Consider the following 18,565-nt stretch of genomic DNA (forward strand, 5'->3'; position numbering starts at 1 on the left):
GTTTTTTTGACCTGCGCGGTTCCGTTTCCCAGGCGAAGGAGCGCGCGCCGCGGCTGCGCCCATCAGCGCGCGGAGCGGGGTTGGGGCTGTCAGGCGGGCGGGGCCGCCTAGGACCCTGGAGGGGCCGATCTTCTCGCGCTGTAGAGCCTCCTCTCCCACCTCTCTCCCTCCGGGGTTTGGCATCCCTCGGGGAGCAAGAAGCCCCCTCCAGCCCTGACAGCGGGCTGGGCAGGCGGTGCGGTCGGGCCCGGGGGCGGATGCTCGCGGGTGGGCCGGGCTGGCCGGCTGCGGGGGAGGCGGGCTGCGTTATTTCCCGCTAGGGCCAGACTCCGGGAGGGACTGGCCTGCACCGTGCTCTCGGCCCCAGCCAGCGCGCGCCGCCCCTCGGGCAGGTCCTGGAGGCGAGCGAGGCGGCGGCGCGGCATTCCGGGCCTCGGGCCGGGCGCGTGAGCGGGCCGGGGCCGGAGCCGGGCCGACGCCCCAGCGGCGCCTCTCCCACGCTCGCGGCCCCTCCCCCTCCCTTCCTTCCTTCCCCTCGGATCTCCCGGGAGCGGCGGGCGGACGCGAGCCGCGGCGGGCGCCCGAGCTTTGTGCGCGCCCGCGGGTCCGGGGCGAGCTTCGGGCGGCCCAACTTGGCGGCGGCCGGCGGGCTCCCGGGAGGGAGTTGTGAGGCGTGGCCGGGTGGAGGAGGCGCCTGGGGGGGCGTGGGGCTCCCGGCGAGCGGGAGGGACAGAGCGAGGCGCGCCGGACAATGAGCTGGGCAGCTCGGCGCTGCGGCCACTTTTAGGGGGGCGCGGGCCGGCCGGCGCCTCCGCGGCTCCACCTGCGAGGAGAGGGCGGGATGCCAAAGCTGGGTGTCCCGGCGCTCTGAGGCTGCTCGCAGTTAGACGTCCCTGAGCCGGTGCTCGCCTTGACCCTGGGCTACCTGCAGGCTTTGGCTGGGACGTGTTTCGTGGGGGCGCCCCTGGAGCAGCCGTGATGGCCAGCACCAGGAGTATCGAGCTGGAACACTTTGAGGAACGGGACAAAAGGCCGCGGCCGGGGTCGCGGAGAGGGGCGCCCAGCTCCTCGGGGGGCAGCAGCAGCTCCGGCCCCAAGGGGAACGGGCTCATCCCCAGCCCGGCGCACAGTGCCCACTGCAGCTTCTACCGTACGCGGACCCTGCAGGCCCTGAGCTCGGAGAAGAAGGCCAAGAAGGCGCGCTTCTACCGGAATGGGGACCGCTACTTCAAGGGCCTGGTGTTTGCCATCTCCAGCGACCGCTTCCGGTCCTTCGATGCGCTGCTTATGGAGCTCACCCGCTCCCTGTCGGACAACGTGAACCTGCCCCAGGGTGTCCGCACCATCTACACCATCGACGGCAGCCGGAAGGTCACCAGCCTGGATGAGCTGCTGGAAGGTAGGAGGGAAGGCCCGGCGCGGCAGGTGCGGCCCCGCGTGCCGACAGGTGCACGCGCTCTCCCGGCGCTGGGGGAGCCTGCGGGGGGTTTTCTAGGCGGCCGCAGGAGTTGTGCGGCTCTGTCTTCTTTTCCGCAGGCTCTATGGGTGGGGCGCCTCCACATATACTTTGACTGTCCTTCCCAAAAGATTTGCTTTAGAAAAGAAAGAAAGAAATCCTAAGGGGATTTGGTGACATCTCTTAAGATTGGCGGACTTGCTTTTGTTTTTTGCTTTTTTGAAGTGCAAAGTCTCACGTGAGGATCTGGGTAACCCTCTAGCTCATAAGCTGTCTGTTCAGCCCCCTGTGTGGAGCTCAGTGCCGGCACCTGTGTTTCAGTGTTCAGGACCCTGTTGCACCTGCTTTACTCAGAAGCCGTGGTTGTGAAACACTCTAGGTTGGCTTTCCTGGTTTGCCTTGCAGCAGAAGTTCCATGAGGTCAGGAGGGGCGATCCAAGACAGTCGTTCTCAACCTTGGTTGCATCTTGGATCACTGGGGACTTTAAGAAATATGGGTGCCTGGGTCCCATCCCCGGATACTTGGATGTAATTGGTTTGGCCTGTGGTCGGGGCATCTGGAGTTTTCAAAGCTCCTCAGGAGATTTGAATGTGCTGCAGAGATTGAGAACCGTTGTGCTAAAGGGTTTTCCACGTTTGGTTGATACTGAGGTGAATCAAGGTCAATCTCTCCTGCATCCTCCCCTACTGAAAGTAGCTAGTTAGGGTGACAAAGTCCATTGGAATCAGCAGTTGGGGCCCCTTATAAATTAGGCCTAGGGTGTCAACCGTGCTTGACTCGAAGGGACTGCTTGGCTGTATGTTGTGTCATCCTTGAATTCCTGCAGTATTTACTCTTCTTTCACTTCAGGGAGAGAAAGCATTACTAGTAGTTAAGAACCTATATCCAGACGTAAACACCACCCATAAAGATCAGACAGAACCCAAGTATGTGCTGACTGTGTGTTTATATACAGTCTGCTCTCATGCATCTTTCTTAATGCAAATGGCACATATTGCTATGGTAGTCATAGCAATGTTGGCTTGGCAGGGGAAGGAAACTGAACTTGAAGCCAACTATTTTTCTTATATTAGCACATCATGTTCTTATGTTCTGAAGACACTGTCCATTTTACACATGGAGAAGCTTAAGCAACATGCCTTGTCATACAGGACCTGCAGTATATGGCCTTTCATCTACAATTCACTTTTAATAAATTGATGTAGCCACACTGCGGAGTCCTGAAAGTGGTTGAGATTCTATTTAGTCACTGTTACCAAAAGTCTTCCCTGCCCTGGCTAGATGAGGACCCAGCCAAAACTAAGTTGTCGAGAGAGAGAGAGAGAGAGAGAGAGAGAGAGAGAGAGAGAGAGACAGAGAGAGACACAGAGAGAGACACAAAGAGAGACAGAGAGACAGAGAGAGACTTCACAAATTCTCCTGCTCACTTGAGTGTTTTGGTTTTAAAGGCTTCCGGAGAAGGAGATGACAACCAGAGGAGTATAAATAAAATGAAGATACATTGTTAAAAGGGCTTTATTGCTTTATCCTGTTACATACTTAAAAGCTACATTTGCCTAGATATTTCAAAACTGAGTAATGAATTTTCTGATTGACCCAAAGCTAGATTAGTAGCCCTGTGGAAGAATCAAGGCAATGCCTCTTTTACTTAAACACTCATTACTCACATGCCCTTGGGATACTGTGCCTGGTGTGGTCTGAGGAGGGACAGTAGTTTTAATATCCTTCTCAGAAGTAATTTTAACAGTGTATTTGCTACATGAAATGAATGTACTCCAGAGGTGAACATGATCCTAGGGAAGATGGTCAAGGTGTCCATTATGCATATTAAGTGAGAGCACATATTGTACATTGAGTTTGTTATTGCCCAAGTGGTGCATTGTCCACTGAGTCTGATTCTCAAACTGTAGGTTCAACTATAAATTGAAGGTTGATAAATATCCTTTGAATCATTCATTCACTGATTGGTGGAGGAGGGGGAACCATAAGCATATGTAGAGTCCAAATTACACCACAATATGAAAAATAATGATAGAACACAAATATTTGCACCATGGAAATGTTTCCCTAGTATAGCCAATTGCCCACTTGTTTCAAACATAATAAAATTACATTTTATTAAATATACTACAAATACTGCAAAAGAAGAAAATTTGAGCACTTCTTTTGTCATAGTGGCATTCTGTCTGACAATAGATCTTTGTCTAAGTCTTGAATTTCCCACAAAATGAGTGGAATACCCTGTTTCTAGGCGGTTTTTAAGAAAAGAACCATCAATGTTTACTATCAACTATTCAAGAATTTAAATAGTTTCAACTTTTAGTTAAAATTGTGTACTCGAATGTTCAGATTTATCATGCAGAAGAACTAACCAGCTACCTGTGAAGTTATTCTTTGCATCAGTAAAAATAAGTCTGTGGTATTTCCCATGTTGTCAAAATTGACTGTTTCATCTTAGTTCATCATTTTTAATAAAGATTCTGATAGTATTTTTTACACCATTATGTTCAGCTGATCTCTCATTTGCCTCTTCCATTCCATGAAATTTGTAGTTTAGGAGAAACTGTTTTTCCCAAAACGTTGTTTTCCTAAAATGTTTTCAGTGGAGAATAGAAAGTGATGACTCAAGATAGCTAGGCATGAACACTCACTCAGAGCCTCAGTCCCTTTGAACTCAGATGACAAAAGAAATTTGCATGGCCCAGATTTTTTTCTTCTGCCCTTGAGAGTCTCTGGAGACCAAAAACTGTTCAGGTGTAGGCAGGCTGGTACTCCTGCGCTACACTAAACCAGCAGGCATTTTGAGCCCTATTGTTTTAGCTCCCCTTGCTGCATTAATTTCAATGAGTTAGTGCTGTGCGTCCCTGTAATCCTGTTTAGTCTTTACAACTGGGTGGGGACCTTCTCTCAAAGGAGGACTGTGAGTCGTAACGGTCAGTACTGGGAAAATCAGGTTGAGATGTCTGAAGCCATGAGCCAGCCAACCGTGTCACATCTCTGATAGACAGCTGAAGATGTCTGGATGGTACCTTCCTAAGTTCTCAGTCAGAACTCTTGGTCTCAGTTTTTTTTTTTTCCGTGAGTGTTCTCTTCTTCAGAACATTTAAGCTATAATTATTTTGATGTCCCAAAGAGAGATGCCCAAGGACGGTAGAAACAATGCGTGACCAAGTTGGGGTCCCTAGGTTCTGTGGATTTGAGAAAAATTCACCTCTGTTCTCAGCCTTAGTGACCTTTTCTGTTGAAAGAGAGGTTGGCAGATCACCTAAGTTAGATCCTTTCTGGTCTAAAAGTATATACCCTTCCCCTGCCTAAGTGGTTATTCATTGAGTGTCTGATGGCCTGGGCTGCCTTTCCCTACCCAGAACCTATCTTCCGGAAAATCGACAAAGCTGCAAATGTCCTACACAGCAGGGAGTGGGTATATGGCTCTGATGAAGTGTTTTGACAGGAGCCAAAAAATTAAGAGCTACCCGTGTCTGCCTCTTTCATTCCAAAGTAATATGTCAGTTTACTCCTCAGTCACCAATAAATAAACTGATTGGATTTTTTGGCATGTGAGAGAATTTTGATTATTTTGACAGGTGACACTTCCATTCTTCCATTAAGTTAACTTGAAAACTTCCATTAAGTTAACTTGAAAATTAGTTTGAATTAACTTGAATTTAAGAAAAATAAAGTTCTAAGAAAATCAAGCATTTGAAGTTTTTGAGATTCTCCTACTAAGCCTAGTTTATTGAATCTCTTTGGTTATTCAATCTCTTTGAAGGTGTTAAACCAAAATATGGTGACAGTTATATTTAAGTAAAAATGAGTTTACATTTAAGTAAAAATTAAGTTAACATTTAAGTAAAAATGCATAAGAACTCAGACTATAGGTTTTATCCCCTTGAATGATAGATTTTTAGAGTAATAATAGAAACTGAGCTCTTGGCACGTGTTACAGTGAGGAAGGCAACATAAACCCGTGAGATGTAAGGTATCTGCACATAGTAGTCAAAAGCAGTACACATTTATATAAGGCAAGCATGATGATTGGACATAGCAGTTTAACATTGAATCATCAGTCTGCAAAACCTTCTCTACCTGGCAGACTCCTAGATCCTCCTAGATCCAAGACCCTCTTCAAATATCATCTTTCTATGAAATCTCTTCCCAGACCTCAGGGGCATTGGTCTCAAACTGTTGTCGATTGAGAGCATAGTTGTTGTTTCAGGTGCTGGGGGTACAGTTCTAGAACGCTCACATTCTAGAGGGAGAGAGAGAGTGAATGCACACACACACACACACACGCACACACACACACACACACACACACACACACACACACACACACACACGATGGTTCCAGCTGCAGGGCTGTAAGTGAAGTGGTAATGAGCTGGGGCAGGAGGACCACACTGGCCAGGACAATGGAAAAGGATTGCCCGAGGAACAGATGTTGGAACCAAGGCCTGAGGTCAGGCTTAGAACTCTGCCATTTGCTTACTCACAGCATTTTTCCTTTCCTCTATTGTAACACTTACCTTTATAATTACGGGTATATTGGGTCTGTTTTTTGCGCTAGACTAAGCATGCCGTGAGGTTAGGGATCTTGGACACAATAAGTTCATTAAATAAATAAACCAGGAAATGACTTTACCTCTAAGTCTCTTGATTGTCAAGGGAAGTTTTGTATGAATTAAGTTTGAATAAGGTTGTTTCTATGTATTTGTGAAAATATGTATTTTGAAAAATTGGATTATAGTCCAGATAAATCAGAGATGCTCTGCTGACTCATCGCTGTGGAGAGAATGACTCTTCCTCAGTACTTGCTTCTATAAATCTGATTGTTTTCTTCTTCTCATTTCCTCAAAACCGGGGAACTCAGGTCTGCTATAACGCAGCTGCATAATAAGCTCTTTCCAGAGGTAATGGGAAGAGAAATTTTCATTTGCAGAATAAAGAATTCTAAAGGGTTGGGGGAAGAAGGGAAATACTTGGGAGAGCATTTATGAGATGAGGGTCAGACAGAATGATACACTGGTAGTTATAAGAAAAGATCACTATTTCATGAGGTTTTAAACTATGGAAATGGACATTTTATGGCCCTGTCATATGAAATAAGGGAAACTAGATATTCCCTTGACTAGTGATTGTCAAACTGCTTTCTTCATTGTAGAGAGGGCCAGGGGAGTTTCTCTGGGTCTATACTGCCTGGCTAGGTCTCTTCTCATCCCTACTCGCCCATGCTCCTACCACTTCTGTTTTTGTCTCTTCTATTGATAAAGTAAACCATTACCCTAAGGATTAGGGATCCTATTCTTCTCAACATTGCTACCATTTTTTAGATGTTTTATATGCAATCATTATGTGAGATACTTTGTGTTTTATCTCACCCTTGTTATCCCTTTTGGAATATGGCTGCATTGTCTTCCCCATTTTGCAGCTGGGGAGACTGAGACTCAGAGGATAGAGAAATTGTCCCCTTGTACCAGTCAGAAGAAGTGGGGCTGGAACCTGAGGCCTTTCTCCTTGGCCTTTCAACTTCTGTATTCTTAACTGCTATGTTCTACCACCTGTGAGATGGGGTCCATTCTGACCCCTGAAGTGTGCATAGGTCATGTATCAGCAGTCTAGAGCTGCATCACCGCTGCAGCCAAACCTGTTAGTTATTTATATTTGGAAAATGAAGATGGTGGTAGTTCCTCAGTCACTGCAGATGTAAAGACAGTTTTAGGATGTTTTGTGTATGGTTCCTGAAATGAACCATACATTATCCTATACACCGGCATAGTAGGGTCTGTGCATTCAAATTCTGCAGAGTTGTCTTGCTTGACTTTGGTTTCCTTATCTGCAAAATGAGGAAGGTTAGGTAATTGCTAAGGCTGCTTCCCCTTTAAAGTTCAGTGATCTTGGGAAATGCTTCTGGAAGTGGGAAAGAGAAATGATCTGTCTGGCTCCGTGTCTCTAAAAGTTGGCCAGGTTTTGTGATTGAATGTGGTTACCTGGGTTTAGATGGAGTTCTTAAACCCTCAATAACCTATAGGAGGCTCTTCCCCATAGAATCTTCTCAGGAAAGGGAAAATTATTTACAGGCCCATTGAGGGCTGAGACCATGGTCATTTTGTTAATTCATTTATCCTAACAATAAATACTTCTGGCACTTGATGTTTGACGATTAATTTTACTTTTGTGCCATATATAAGGTATTCTGATAGGTGGGAATAGGTGGATATTGGTTTTTAAAAAATCTTTCTTAGTTAAGACAGCCAGCTGGACAGTTGGCTAGATTTGCAGAGGTCAAATAAGGTCATGCAAAAGGCAAATATTCCTTGCCCCTTCATATTTCAGTTTTGAAATAAGTTTTTATTCAAGAAAAAAGAGATGCAGTATATTTGTATGTTAACAATTTATCAATTTCACTAGTGTCTGAGATGCCTGACGTGATTTTTCTCTTTGGACATCTTTCATAATCAAATTTTTGTACCTTTATTTTGAATGTATGTTTAAATCCCAGGACTATTCTAAGCCCCCTAATATTTTCAGCGTCTGCTTTGAGTTTGTTCTCTGACCTAGCTAAGACTTAGTTTCGTTCATCTTTTAGCATTCTTATTTTAAGCATTGTCTTTAGAAAATTTATTTCACATATAGTTTAAATACAATCTGCATTGTACAATACTTTTTTTTTTTGGCCGCATTGGGTCTTCGTTGCTGTGTGCAGGGTTTCTCTAGTCGTGGAGAGCGGGGGCTACTCTTCGTTGCGGTGCACAGGCTTCTCATTGTGGCTTTTCTTGTTGCAGAGCACAGGCTCTAGGCACACGGGCTTCAGTAGATGTGGCATGTGGGCTCAGTAGTTGTGGCATGTGGGCTCAGTAGTTGTGGCTCGTGGGCTCAGTAGTTGTGGCTCACGGGCTCCAGAGCACAGGCTCAGTAGTTGTGGCGCACGGGCTTAGTTGCTCCACGGCACGTGGGATCTTCCTGGACCAGGGCTTGAACCAGTGTCCCCTGCATTGGCAGGCGGATCCTTAACCACTGTGCCACCAGGGAAGTCCCTCTACAATACTTTTTAAATTCTATGAGTTGGAAATATAATTTAAGGCTAGAATTTAGATACTGTTTCATTCATTGACATGCTATAATTTTTGCTCTAATCCAGGCTATTTTACCCTGTTTGCCATATCTCTTACAGCCTGAAGCAGTAGACTAGCCATATTGTAATTTGTCAGAAGCTACTACCTTCAAGACAAGGAATGGGAAAATACTGATTTGTGAGATCAACTTTAGTACTTTTGATTACACTATAACATTTACTAACGTTTCAACATAACTAAAATAATCTACAATTATGACCTACTATGTTACGATTTGTTTATATGTTGGTTAAATTATAATCACTTGCAACCAAAATGTATCACAATAGAAGTTTTTAAATTGTCATTGATTTATTTCTTCCTCCACTGTGTATGTTTTACAAACCTCAGATTACTTTGTTAATTTTTATGTAATAACAATGTCGTTATTTCTGAAAGGCAGTGATTGATGCTCTCTTCCCCAATATCCTTGTCCATTATCTTGGTCTTTTAACAGTATTCTACCTCATCTCTTAAGGAAGCAGGAAAAGAAAACGGAGTTATGGAAACTTACTACTGGTTATACTCTTCATCAAGCCTCTGCAAAAGAACGAACTTGAGAAATAGCCTGACCTAAACTCATCTCTTCTTAGTTTAGTGATCAAGGCCAATAGCTGGAAGGTTCTACATGAACCTTGTAACACTTAGCAGGGTCCTGGTGAGCAGTGTCTCTTCGATAAATGGGAGTGGTCCTCAGCATCTGAAACCAAAATGTGCATCCTTGTAACTTCCCCCCGTAATTCTAGAGCCACCGTTTGGAGCTACGTAAGACTCCAGGTGGAGCAACATGGCAGCCCTTCAGACATTTTATGACAGTGGTCATGCTTTACGGTTTCCCCCTTCTGCCCATCCCCTAAACATCACTACTGTTTTTTGACAAACATCTGGTTTCTGAATCCTTCATCACTTGCACTGAATCTTTTTGAGCTATTCTCACTATCGTCACTTGCTTAAAACTGGAGCCAAGTCTTCCTCTTAGACTCAAAGTGAGATTTAAAGGGTTGGGGGGGTGGCGGTGAGGGAGGAAGGTCTTAAGCAAAGATCTCCAGAAGCTGGGGGAACTCTGTTGAGGGAGGTTTTTACCTCTACTCAGATGATGAGCCAACTGAAGGACTGACCCTATATCCATTATGCCCCAGTTTACTTACAAATAAGTGTAAGATGGGCACATTTTGGTTTGAAGATCTCTTTCTCAGTATCCTTAAAATTGCAGTGTTTCTCAAACTTTTGCAAGGTTTGGGATAATTAAAATTGAAAAACAATGTAAACATCTAACAACCAAGTTGCAGAAGCCCAGCATTGCCTTAATTACTTTAAATACATTGTCACTTAAATATTTATAAAGGTAGATGTACTTATGCATATAGCTCTTACACACCAGTACAACCCAAACGAGACAACCTAGAAACCAACAAAACTGTATAACCAATAAAAATGCAGAGTAGCAACATAAAGCTCCAGATGCTATTTGCTCAAACTAAACTGTTCCCAGTGTGACCATGGTGCTGAACGCTGAGTTTGCTGTGCTGTATTTCACAATGCCGTGTGACGAGTCAGTTTTGCACTGCTAACAAGCCTTCATTCCCGCAGAGTAAAATTATGTCCTCTGGCCTTAACTCTCTGTGCATGTCTTGTACATATAGTAAGTCCACTTCTTCCTCATTAACTCCCAGCAAAGTTACACCACTTGATGCCAAAGGAGTTGAGGCTGTGGGCACGGAGTGGCCTGGCTGCACTTGATTTAGAAATAGACACTCAGATGTTCCAGAATAAGATGATATAAACATTTTAGGTCTTATCATCAAATTAACTACAGAATTGGGAGTTCCCTGGTGGCCTAGTGGTTAGGATCCTGGGCTTTCACTGCCATGGCCCTCAGTTCTATCTCTGGCTGGGAACAGATCCTGCAAGCCACGCGGCGCAGCCAGGAAAAAAAAGGACAGAATTAAAATTGCCAAGGTGAATGCTTGTAGATTGTGGGATACAGTTGGCTCAGGTTTGAGCAGCAAGAAGACAAATAATGGAGATTAGATAGAATTTTTTTTTTTCAGTGGGTAAGCTTTAAGGCTTTTTGGTTAGTGAGTAGCATTTTTGTTTTTACTTTTACATAATTTCTTTGGTCTTAAGTTAACTCCTCCCAAATTTCAATGCTGAAGCGTGGATTTGTGGACATACTTCTTCCTACATATCCAGATGTTCAGTGTAATGTCTCCACACCTTTCTCCGTGGAGGGTATCACAGTCATTTTCAGCCTGTTGCTTTCAGATGTGTTGAAGGGGCACTGGTCTTAGGGGTGAAAGAGCTCATCTTGTGTCCTCAGCCCCTCCCTGTAGGAAAGGCTGTTACATTCATTTTGTGAATGTGCCAGCAGTGGTCCAGAGATAAACCAAATGAGTACAGAAGGGAACAGCATCCAGGTGAGAGCAGTGTACTTTATGTTACCATGCTGGTTCCCATAAGGTTAAATTCTGCGCACTGTACAGTTTGGGTAGAAAACCCAATAAGCTGTTTGCCACAACAGAATAGTAATCAGTCTGTCTTTTCTTTACCTTGTATTCTTCTGAACCAGCTGGGTGTGGGAATGTGTCCTTGATGTGCTTTAGATGGAGGTATTCACATTATTGTCTCCCCGATAGGACAGTCTCACAGATGCTGTACTTCATTAAGGACATCAAACCATCTTGTAGATGCAACATACCCAAATTTATTTTCCTTGGTTACATTACTTTGGAAGTAATTTCTTTCTCAATTTTGGAAGTTGGGAAAGAATTTAGGTTTTTAAGATTTTTGCAGATATTAGACCTTAAGTGTCAGCCATACTTTCTTTTCTTTCCTCTGTTACCATATTTAAATCTGTGTGTGTGTGTGTGTGTGTGTGTGTGTGTGTGTGTGTGTGTGTGTGTGTGTAGGGAGGCTTTTCCTTAAGCTTGATGAGTCCTTACACTTTATTATTTTTTTTTTATTGAAGTATAGTTGCTTTACAATATTGTTAGTTTATACTATACAGCAAAGTGAATCAGCTATACGTATACATATATCCCCTCTGTTTTGGATTTCCTTCTCATTTAGGTCACCACAGAGCATTGAGTAGAGTTCCCTGTGCTATACGGTAGATTCTCATTAGTTATCTATTTTATACATAGTGTCAATATCATATATATGTCAATCCCAGTCTCCCAATTCATCCCACCCCCCCTTTCCCCCTTGGTATCCCATATGTTTGTTCTCTATGTATGTGTCTCTATTTCTGCTTTGGAAAAAGACAGTCTATACCAATTTTTTCAGATTCCACATATATGTGTTAATATACGATATTTGTTTTTCTCTTTCTGACTTACTTCACTCTGTATGACAGTCTCTAGGTCCATCCATGTCTCTACAAATAGTCCTTGCACTTTAGACTTGTAAACAAGTTTTCTTTTTCACCATAAAGTTCAGTGCTTTCTTCTGCTCCAAGAGTTAGGTATAGTCTCAATGTCCAAATTTTGTATAACTGATTTTCTGCCGTAAATGTCAAAAATAGTTTGTAATTACAAGCTAATTAGTGGTTTTAGGCAGTTAATGTAAGTATTTTAACAGAGGTGGATAAGAGACTTTCATAGTAACTGATAGAAAAGTAGGCTAAAACATTCTGTTGTGGAACTTCCAACTGTGTAAATAAACGTTTAGCTATTTGTAATTTCTAACAGTAAATTGACATTTTAAATGTTAAGGGACTATTTTGATTTAGCTATTAAAATATATTTTGTATATAATACACACACAAACCCATAGACACCCACACACATGTTCCATTGGTTGAAAGACACAGTGCATTTATTGGACTAAAATGTGCATGGACTCTTGGTGCTTTGATGGTGTGAAGTGAAAAAAAGAACTTGGTAGGTACTAGGCAGCCCTCACAGCCTGCTTGTTTTCCTCTGTGCCTTAGTTTGCCCTTTGATGGGGTAGAATGACCTAAGAGTGTCTCAGACCACACATGATGTCCTCAGGAGCCTGACCTGAGCCTCTCACGGTCACTGGGTGTCAACACCTACACTGTGCAAATGTTTTACCTAGAAGTAACGCAAATCCAAACCGTGAGACGTACAAGTTTGTTTTGGAAATATGCATTTTTGTCATGACTTGGACAAACATCTTTTGAGTGCCTGCTGTTGGTGCTGGGCTAGGTGTGGGTAACATGAAGAAGGGGACAGTCAGTCAGTCAGTGTTTTCAAGGAGCTTCCAGTCCAGGCAGTAGTTTGTAACCAGAGATTTTGTTCAGAGTCACCTGTGAAGTTAGGAAGTCTTACTCACAGGTTCTGGTGCTACCTTCCAGTGATTCTGGTTCAGTTGAACTGTGGTGAGGCCTGGGCAACTGTGCTTCTACAACAAAATCACCTGACGAAAAAAAAATTCTTCTCTAAGAACCACCGGAAGAGACAGATAAAGAATAAAGGATTATGAGAAGTTGACGTATTGTAGCCTCAGGATACAAGTGAACACAAGAGTGACATAATTTTTAAAATTATGAAACATATCTATAGAAAATTCATAAAACATACGCGTACAGCCCAGTGAGTTATTATGAAGTGAACACCTTTGTGACTACTATCAAGAAACAGAGTATTGGGAATTCCCTGGCTGTCTTGTGGTTAGGACTTTGCGCTTTCACTGCTAGGGCCCGGGCTCAATCCCTGGTCAGGGAACTAAGATCCCACAAGCCACATGGCATGCTCCCTACCCAAAAAAAAAGAAAGAAAGAGAGTATTGCCAGCATCCGAGAAGCTCTCCCTGTGTCCCTTCCTAGTTACAACCCTTCCCAAGTTACGGTAGCCTGACTCTTGCTTTTCTTTATATTTTTACCACTGATGAAGGCATCCCTAATCAGTATAGTTTTACTTTTGTCAGTTTTGAACTTAAAGAAATTAAATCCTACTGCATTCTATTTTTTTGTTTCTTTTGGTCACCATTATTTGTAAAATTCATCCAAGGTGTTGTGTATAGCTGGCTTGTTCATTTCCATTACTGCATAGTAGTAGTACGTTATATGAATATACCACAATCTGTGTGTCTGTTCTCTTGCTGATGGATATGTGGATTGGTTATCATCTTTGGCTACTGAGCCCATTCTATGAGTGTGTGTGTGTGTGTGTGTGTGTGTGTGTGTGTGTACTCTGGTGCCCATATACAGCAGTTTCTCCAGGGTATTTTCCTGGGGTGGAAACATATATATTGTCAGCTTATCTATCACTAGATAATGCCCACCTGTTTTCCCTAAGTGATCGAACCAATTTAAAGTACATGGAAGTTCCAGCAATATAGCAAAGTTCCTGTTGCTTTACCTCCTTAGCTGGGGCGATTAATCTTGACTGGTCAGTAAAAAAAAAAAAAAAAAAAAAAAGAGGTAAGGAGAGAGGAGGAGGAAGGCTATTTCAAGCATGTAAGAAGGAATGAGAATAAGAGGGTGTGACGAGTTTGGAAGGAAAGGGCAAGTACACTGGTGCGACACTAACTTAGGAGCCTGTGGGAAAGTGGTGAGAGGTGAGATGGAAGTATGTGAATATGCTGGAGAGTTTGGTCTTTATTCCAAAGGCAGTGACGCTGGCAAAAGATATCAGATTTACATTTTTTTAACATCTTTATTGGAGTATAATTGCTTTACAATGGTGTGTTAGTTTCTGCTTTATAACAAAGTGAATCAGTTATACATATACATATGTTCCCATATCTCTTCCCTCTTGCGTCTCCCTCCCTCACACCCTCCCTATCCCACCCCTCCAGGCGGTCACAAACCACGGAGCAGATCTCCCTGTGCTATGCGGCTGCTTCCCACTAGCTATCTATTTTACGTTTGGTAGTGTATATATGTCCATGCCACTCTCTCACTTTGTCCCAGCTTACCCTTCCCCCTCCCCATATCCTCAAGTCCATTCTCTAGTAGGTCTGTGTCTTTATTACCGTCTTACCCCTAGGTTCTTCATGACCTTTTTTTTTTTCTTAGATTCCATATATATGTGTTAGCATACGGTATTTGTTTTTCTTTTTCTTACTTACTTACTTCTCTTTCTTACTTACTTCACTCTGTATGACAGACTCTAGGTCCATCCACCTCACTACAAATAACTCAGTTTCATTCCTTTTTATGGCTGAGTAATATTCCATTGTATATATGTGCCACATCTTCTTTATCCATTCATCTGTCGATGGACACTTAGGTTGCTTCCATGTCCTGGCTATTATAAATAGTGCTGCAATGAACATTTTGGTATATGACTCTTTTTGAATTATGGTTTTCTCAGGGTATATGCCCAGTAGTGGGATTGCTGGGTCGTATGGTAGTTCTGTTTTTAGTTTTTTAAGGAACCTCCATACTGTTCTTCATAGTGGCTGTATCAACTTACATTCCCACAAACAGTGCAAGAGTGTTCCCTTTTCTCCACACCCTCTCCAGCATTTATTGTTTCTAGATTTTTTGATGATGGCCATTCTGACTGGTGTGAGATGATGTCTCATTGTAGTTTTGATTTGCATTTCTCTAATGATTAATGATGTTGAGCATTCTTTCATGTGTTTGTTGGCACTCTGTATATCTTCTTTGGAGAAATGTCTGTTTAGGTCTTCTGCCCATTTTTGCATTGAGTTGTTTGTTTTTTTGTTATTGAGCTACATGAGCTGCTTGTAAATCTTGGAGATTAATCCTTTGTCATTTGCTTCATTTGCAAATATTTTCTCCCATTCGGAGGGTTGTCTTTTGGTCTTGTTTATGGTTTCCTTTGCTGTGTAAAAGCTTTTAAGTTTCATTAGGTCCCATTTGTTTATTTTTGTTTTTATTTCCATTTGTCTAGGAAGTGGGTCAAAAAGGATCTTGCTGTGATTTATGTCATTGAGTGTTCTGCCTATGTTTTCCTCTAAGAGTTTGATAGTGTCTGGCTTTGCATTTAGGTCTTTAATCCATTTTGAGTTTATTTTTGTGTATGATGTTAGGGAGTGTTCTGGTTTCATACTTTTACATGTACCTGTCCAGTTTTCCCAGAACCGCTTATTTTCTCCACTGTATATTCTTGCCTCCTTTATCAAAGATAAGGTGACCATATGTGCGTGGGTTTATCTCTGTGCTTTCTGTCCTGTTCCATTGATCTATATTTCCGTTTTTGTGCCAGTACCATACTGTCTTGACAGCTCTGTGGAGGATGAGGGGGCCTCATGAACTACTCTAATCTGGGGAGAAAAGAGAGGGAGCAGGGTTGAAGGGTTGGGTTCCAGAGATGCTTAGACCAAGTCAACAGTTTTGCTAAATCTGTTGAATATGGGGCAAAAAGAAGAGAGAAAGGAGTTTTGGTTTTTGCCTGGGTGACTGTGTAGGTGGTGATTTCGTTAAGTTGGGGAATTGCAGAAGAGAAGTGTTTGAGGTTGGGTGGCAGTCATGGGGAGTGAAGTTAGTTTTAGACTTGTGGTACACGAGACAGCTGTAGATGATCTCGTAGAGATGCTCTTGAAGTGGTTTGAACTCAAGAAAGGACTGGGCTGGAGATGTCTCAGAGTCCGGGTGGTGACTGAAGCAGTGGGATGTGTCTGCGCACAGAGAGTCTAAGGAGGATGAGGTGGATGCAGGGGAGAAGGGGATCCTGAAAAGCAGACCGAGAAGGGGCTACCAAAGAAGTAAGAGGTAAGCCAAAAGAAATTAGGTCCTGGAAGCTGAGGAGGAAAAGGCCCCGCAGGACGAGAATTGTGACTGGTGTCCAGTGCCCTCAGAAAGCGCCAAGGGAAATTACAAGAAGTGCTTGGCATTTGGCAGTTAGGAGAGAAGTGGTTGGGATCAGGGTGTTTCAGCCTGGGGAGCAAAGGTGATGCTGCAGTGGCTTAAGAGCCGATTGTGGGCGAGGAAGTGGGAGAAACCAGATGAGGAGCTGGGCAGTGAATGGAAGCCAAAGCACATTTAGGTGGAGGGGGACGAGGAACGAAGAGGGGTAAGATCTGTGTGTGCCACAGTGGGAGATACTCTATAAAGCCCTGTGTAGTTAAATGGAGGAGAGAAGGAGAATGTGCCTGAAACCTCGGCACGAGGAGCAGGAAGGACCCAAATGTTGCGAGAGACTTAACGTTGAATAAGAGGAGGGTACCCTTGTCACTGAAAAGGGAGAAGAGGCGGGGAAATTGGCACAGACTGAAATACATCTGTAGGGATGACGGTTTTCAGAGAACAAGGAATTGGGGAGTTCCTAGCTTTTAGTAGCCTCTTGCCTCTTAAATAGGAGGCCGTTCATTTGGTTGAGTAAGGATGAAAGTTAATGGTTAACAAGTACCCAGGTTGTATTACACAGCTGTTGACAATTGGTTTGTCAACCTGCTAAATATGAAGTAATGCAGAGTGTCTCTGAACAGATGTCAGTGGTAGGAAGCCATAGGCATGCCGCTGGAGAGAGTCAAAGGAGGTGGAAAGACTTTCTATTCCGCACTGTGCTTGAAAACAGTAAAGGTGTATAACCACTTCCTGCTTCTGTCCATCCTCTTTCTATACAGAAAACAGATCCTCTTTTTTAAAAAAAAAAAGTTCATTGAAGTATAGTTGACTAACAGTATTAGTTTCAGGCATATAACATAGTGATTTGATATTTTTATAGATTGCACACCATACAAAGTTATTATAAAATATTGGCTATATTCCCTTTGTTGTACCTTACATTCCTGTGAATTATTTATTTTCTAACTAGTAGTTTGTAACTCTTAATCCTCTTCACCTATTTTGCCCCTCTCCCGACTCCCCTCCCCTCTGGTAACCACTAGTTTGTTCTCTGTAACACAAATCCTCTTCTGTGTAGTATTCATGAGATCATTATTTACAAAATGATTTCCCACCAATGTCTTATGGTCAAAGAACTGCTTTTAGAGACACAGAGAGGGAGAATATGAATATGTCTGAGTGTGTGTGTATGTGTCTCAGTTCTCTTCAACTAAAGACCACCCAGAACATACCTGGAGGTGAACAAGTTGAGTTTGCTACTCATTGCAGTAAGGAAGAATGGACATTATAGGATACCTCAGGGCAGCTCAGTAAGAGCTGCGAGAGCTGTCGTAGAAATTGGGCTTTGGTTCCAGGAAAGCAGGGACTCATTCTGTATTGGGTGCTGTCAGAGGAAGGACAATTCTGTGATTGAATATCTCATTAAATCCTATTTACAGTGAGAGCAGACAAGATTTAGGAAAAAGCTATAGTTGGTAACGAAGTGGCAATCACTCATTGAGTGACCTTATTTTTGTGTCACTGTATCATAGTCCCAGAATGGCTTCATTTGATATAGATATTCTGTGAGATGATATCCCACAGAAGACCACAGGTCAGATCAGGTTATAGTAACATTGAGGTCTAGCTGTGAATGTTAGATCAATTCCGGACCTCAGGGACTGCTTTATTTTTCATATATCCATGTATGAGATATATATATATATATATATATAGAGAGAGAGAGAGAGAGAGAGAGAGACATAACACATTTATATCTTTAAGTCTAATTTTAAAGTGAAATGTTTATCCTTTCCTTGTTTTGGTGAGTGCAGTTTTAATATGTATTGGTAAGAGTTTAAAAAATTCTCTCACAGTATGGTATTTTATCCGTGAATCAAGGTTCATTACTTTAGGATATACTTTTTCAGCTATATCAGTAACATAGAATGCACTATCATTTGGAAAACTTGTTCTCTCTCTGGGGAATGAGTAGAAAACAGAAGGTTCTTACATGGATCCAGGTGGGAAGTGGGTGGTGATGAGGGCAGAGGGGAGGGGCATTTTAAGAAATATTTAGAGGGTAGAGTGGACAGAACTTGATGTCAGAATGCAGTGTGTAGGGAAGTCAGAAGGGTGAGGAATGATGCCTAGGTTTCTAGCTGAGGAGTTTGAGTAGGAAGTGATGTTCCTCAACAGAATGGATGGAATGGCGAAGTGACAGGTTGGTGGGGGGGTAACAAATCTTAAACAAGAATCCCTACAGTAGCATGACTCTGGTTGGGGGAAGACTG

General features: G+C 43.1%; 1 protein-coding gene across 1 annotated transcript in view; it reads left to right on the top strand.

Moving 5' to 3' along the window:
- Positions 1-978: 978 nt before the first annotated feature.
- DCLK2 (doublecortin like kinase 2) overlaps positions 979-18,565 on the top strand; it is a gene marked incomplete at both ends in the record, with an annotated part of 155,332 nt that continues 137,745 nt past the window's right edge. The window contains one exon of the mRNA XM_082653239.1: positions 979-1,399. Within this exon, the coding sequence (XP_082509365.1) occupies positions 979-1,399 (421 nt within the window). The remainder of the gene's footprint in view (positions 1,400-18,565) is intronic.

This window comes from Grampus griseus, assembly GCF_964374135.1.
Source record: "Grampus griseus genome assembly, chromosome: 4".
NCBI classification, from domain to species: Eukaryota; Metazoa; Chordata; class Mammalia; order Artiodactyla; family Delphinidae; genus Grampus; species Grampus griseus.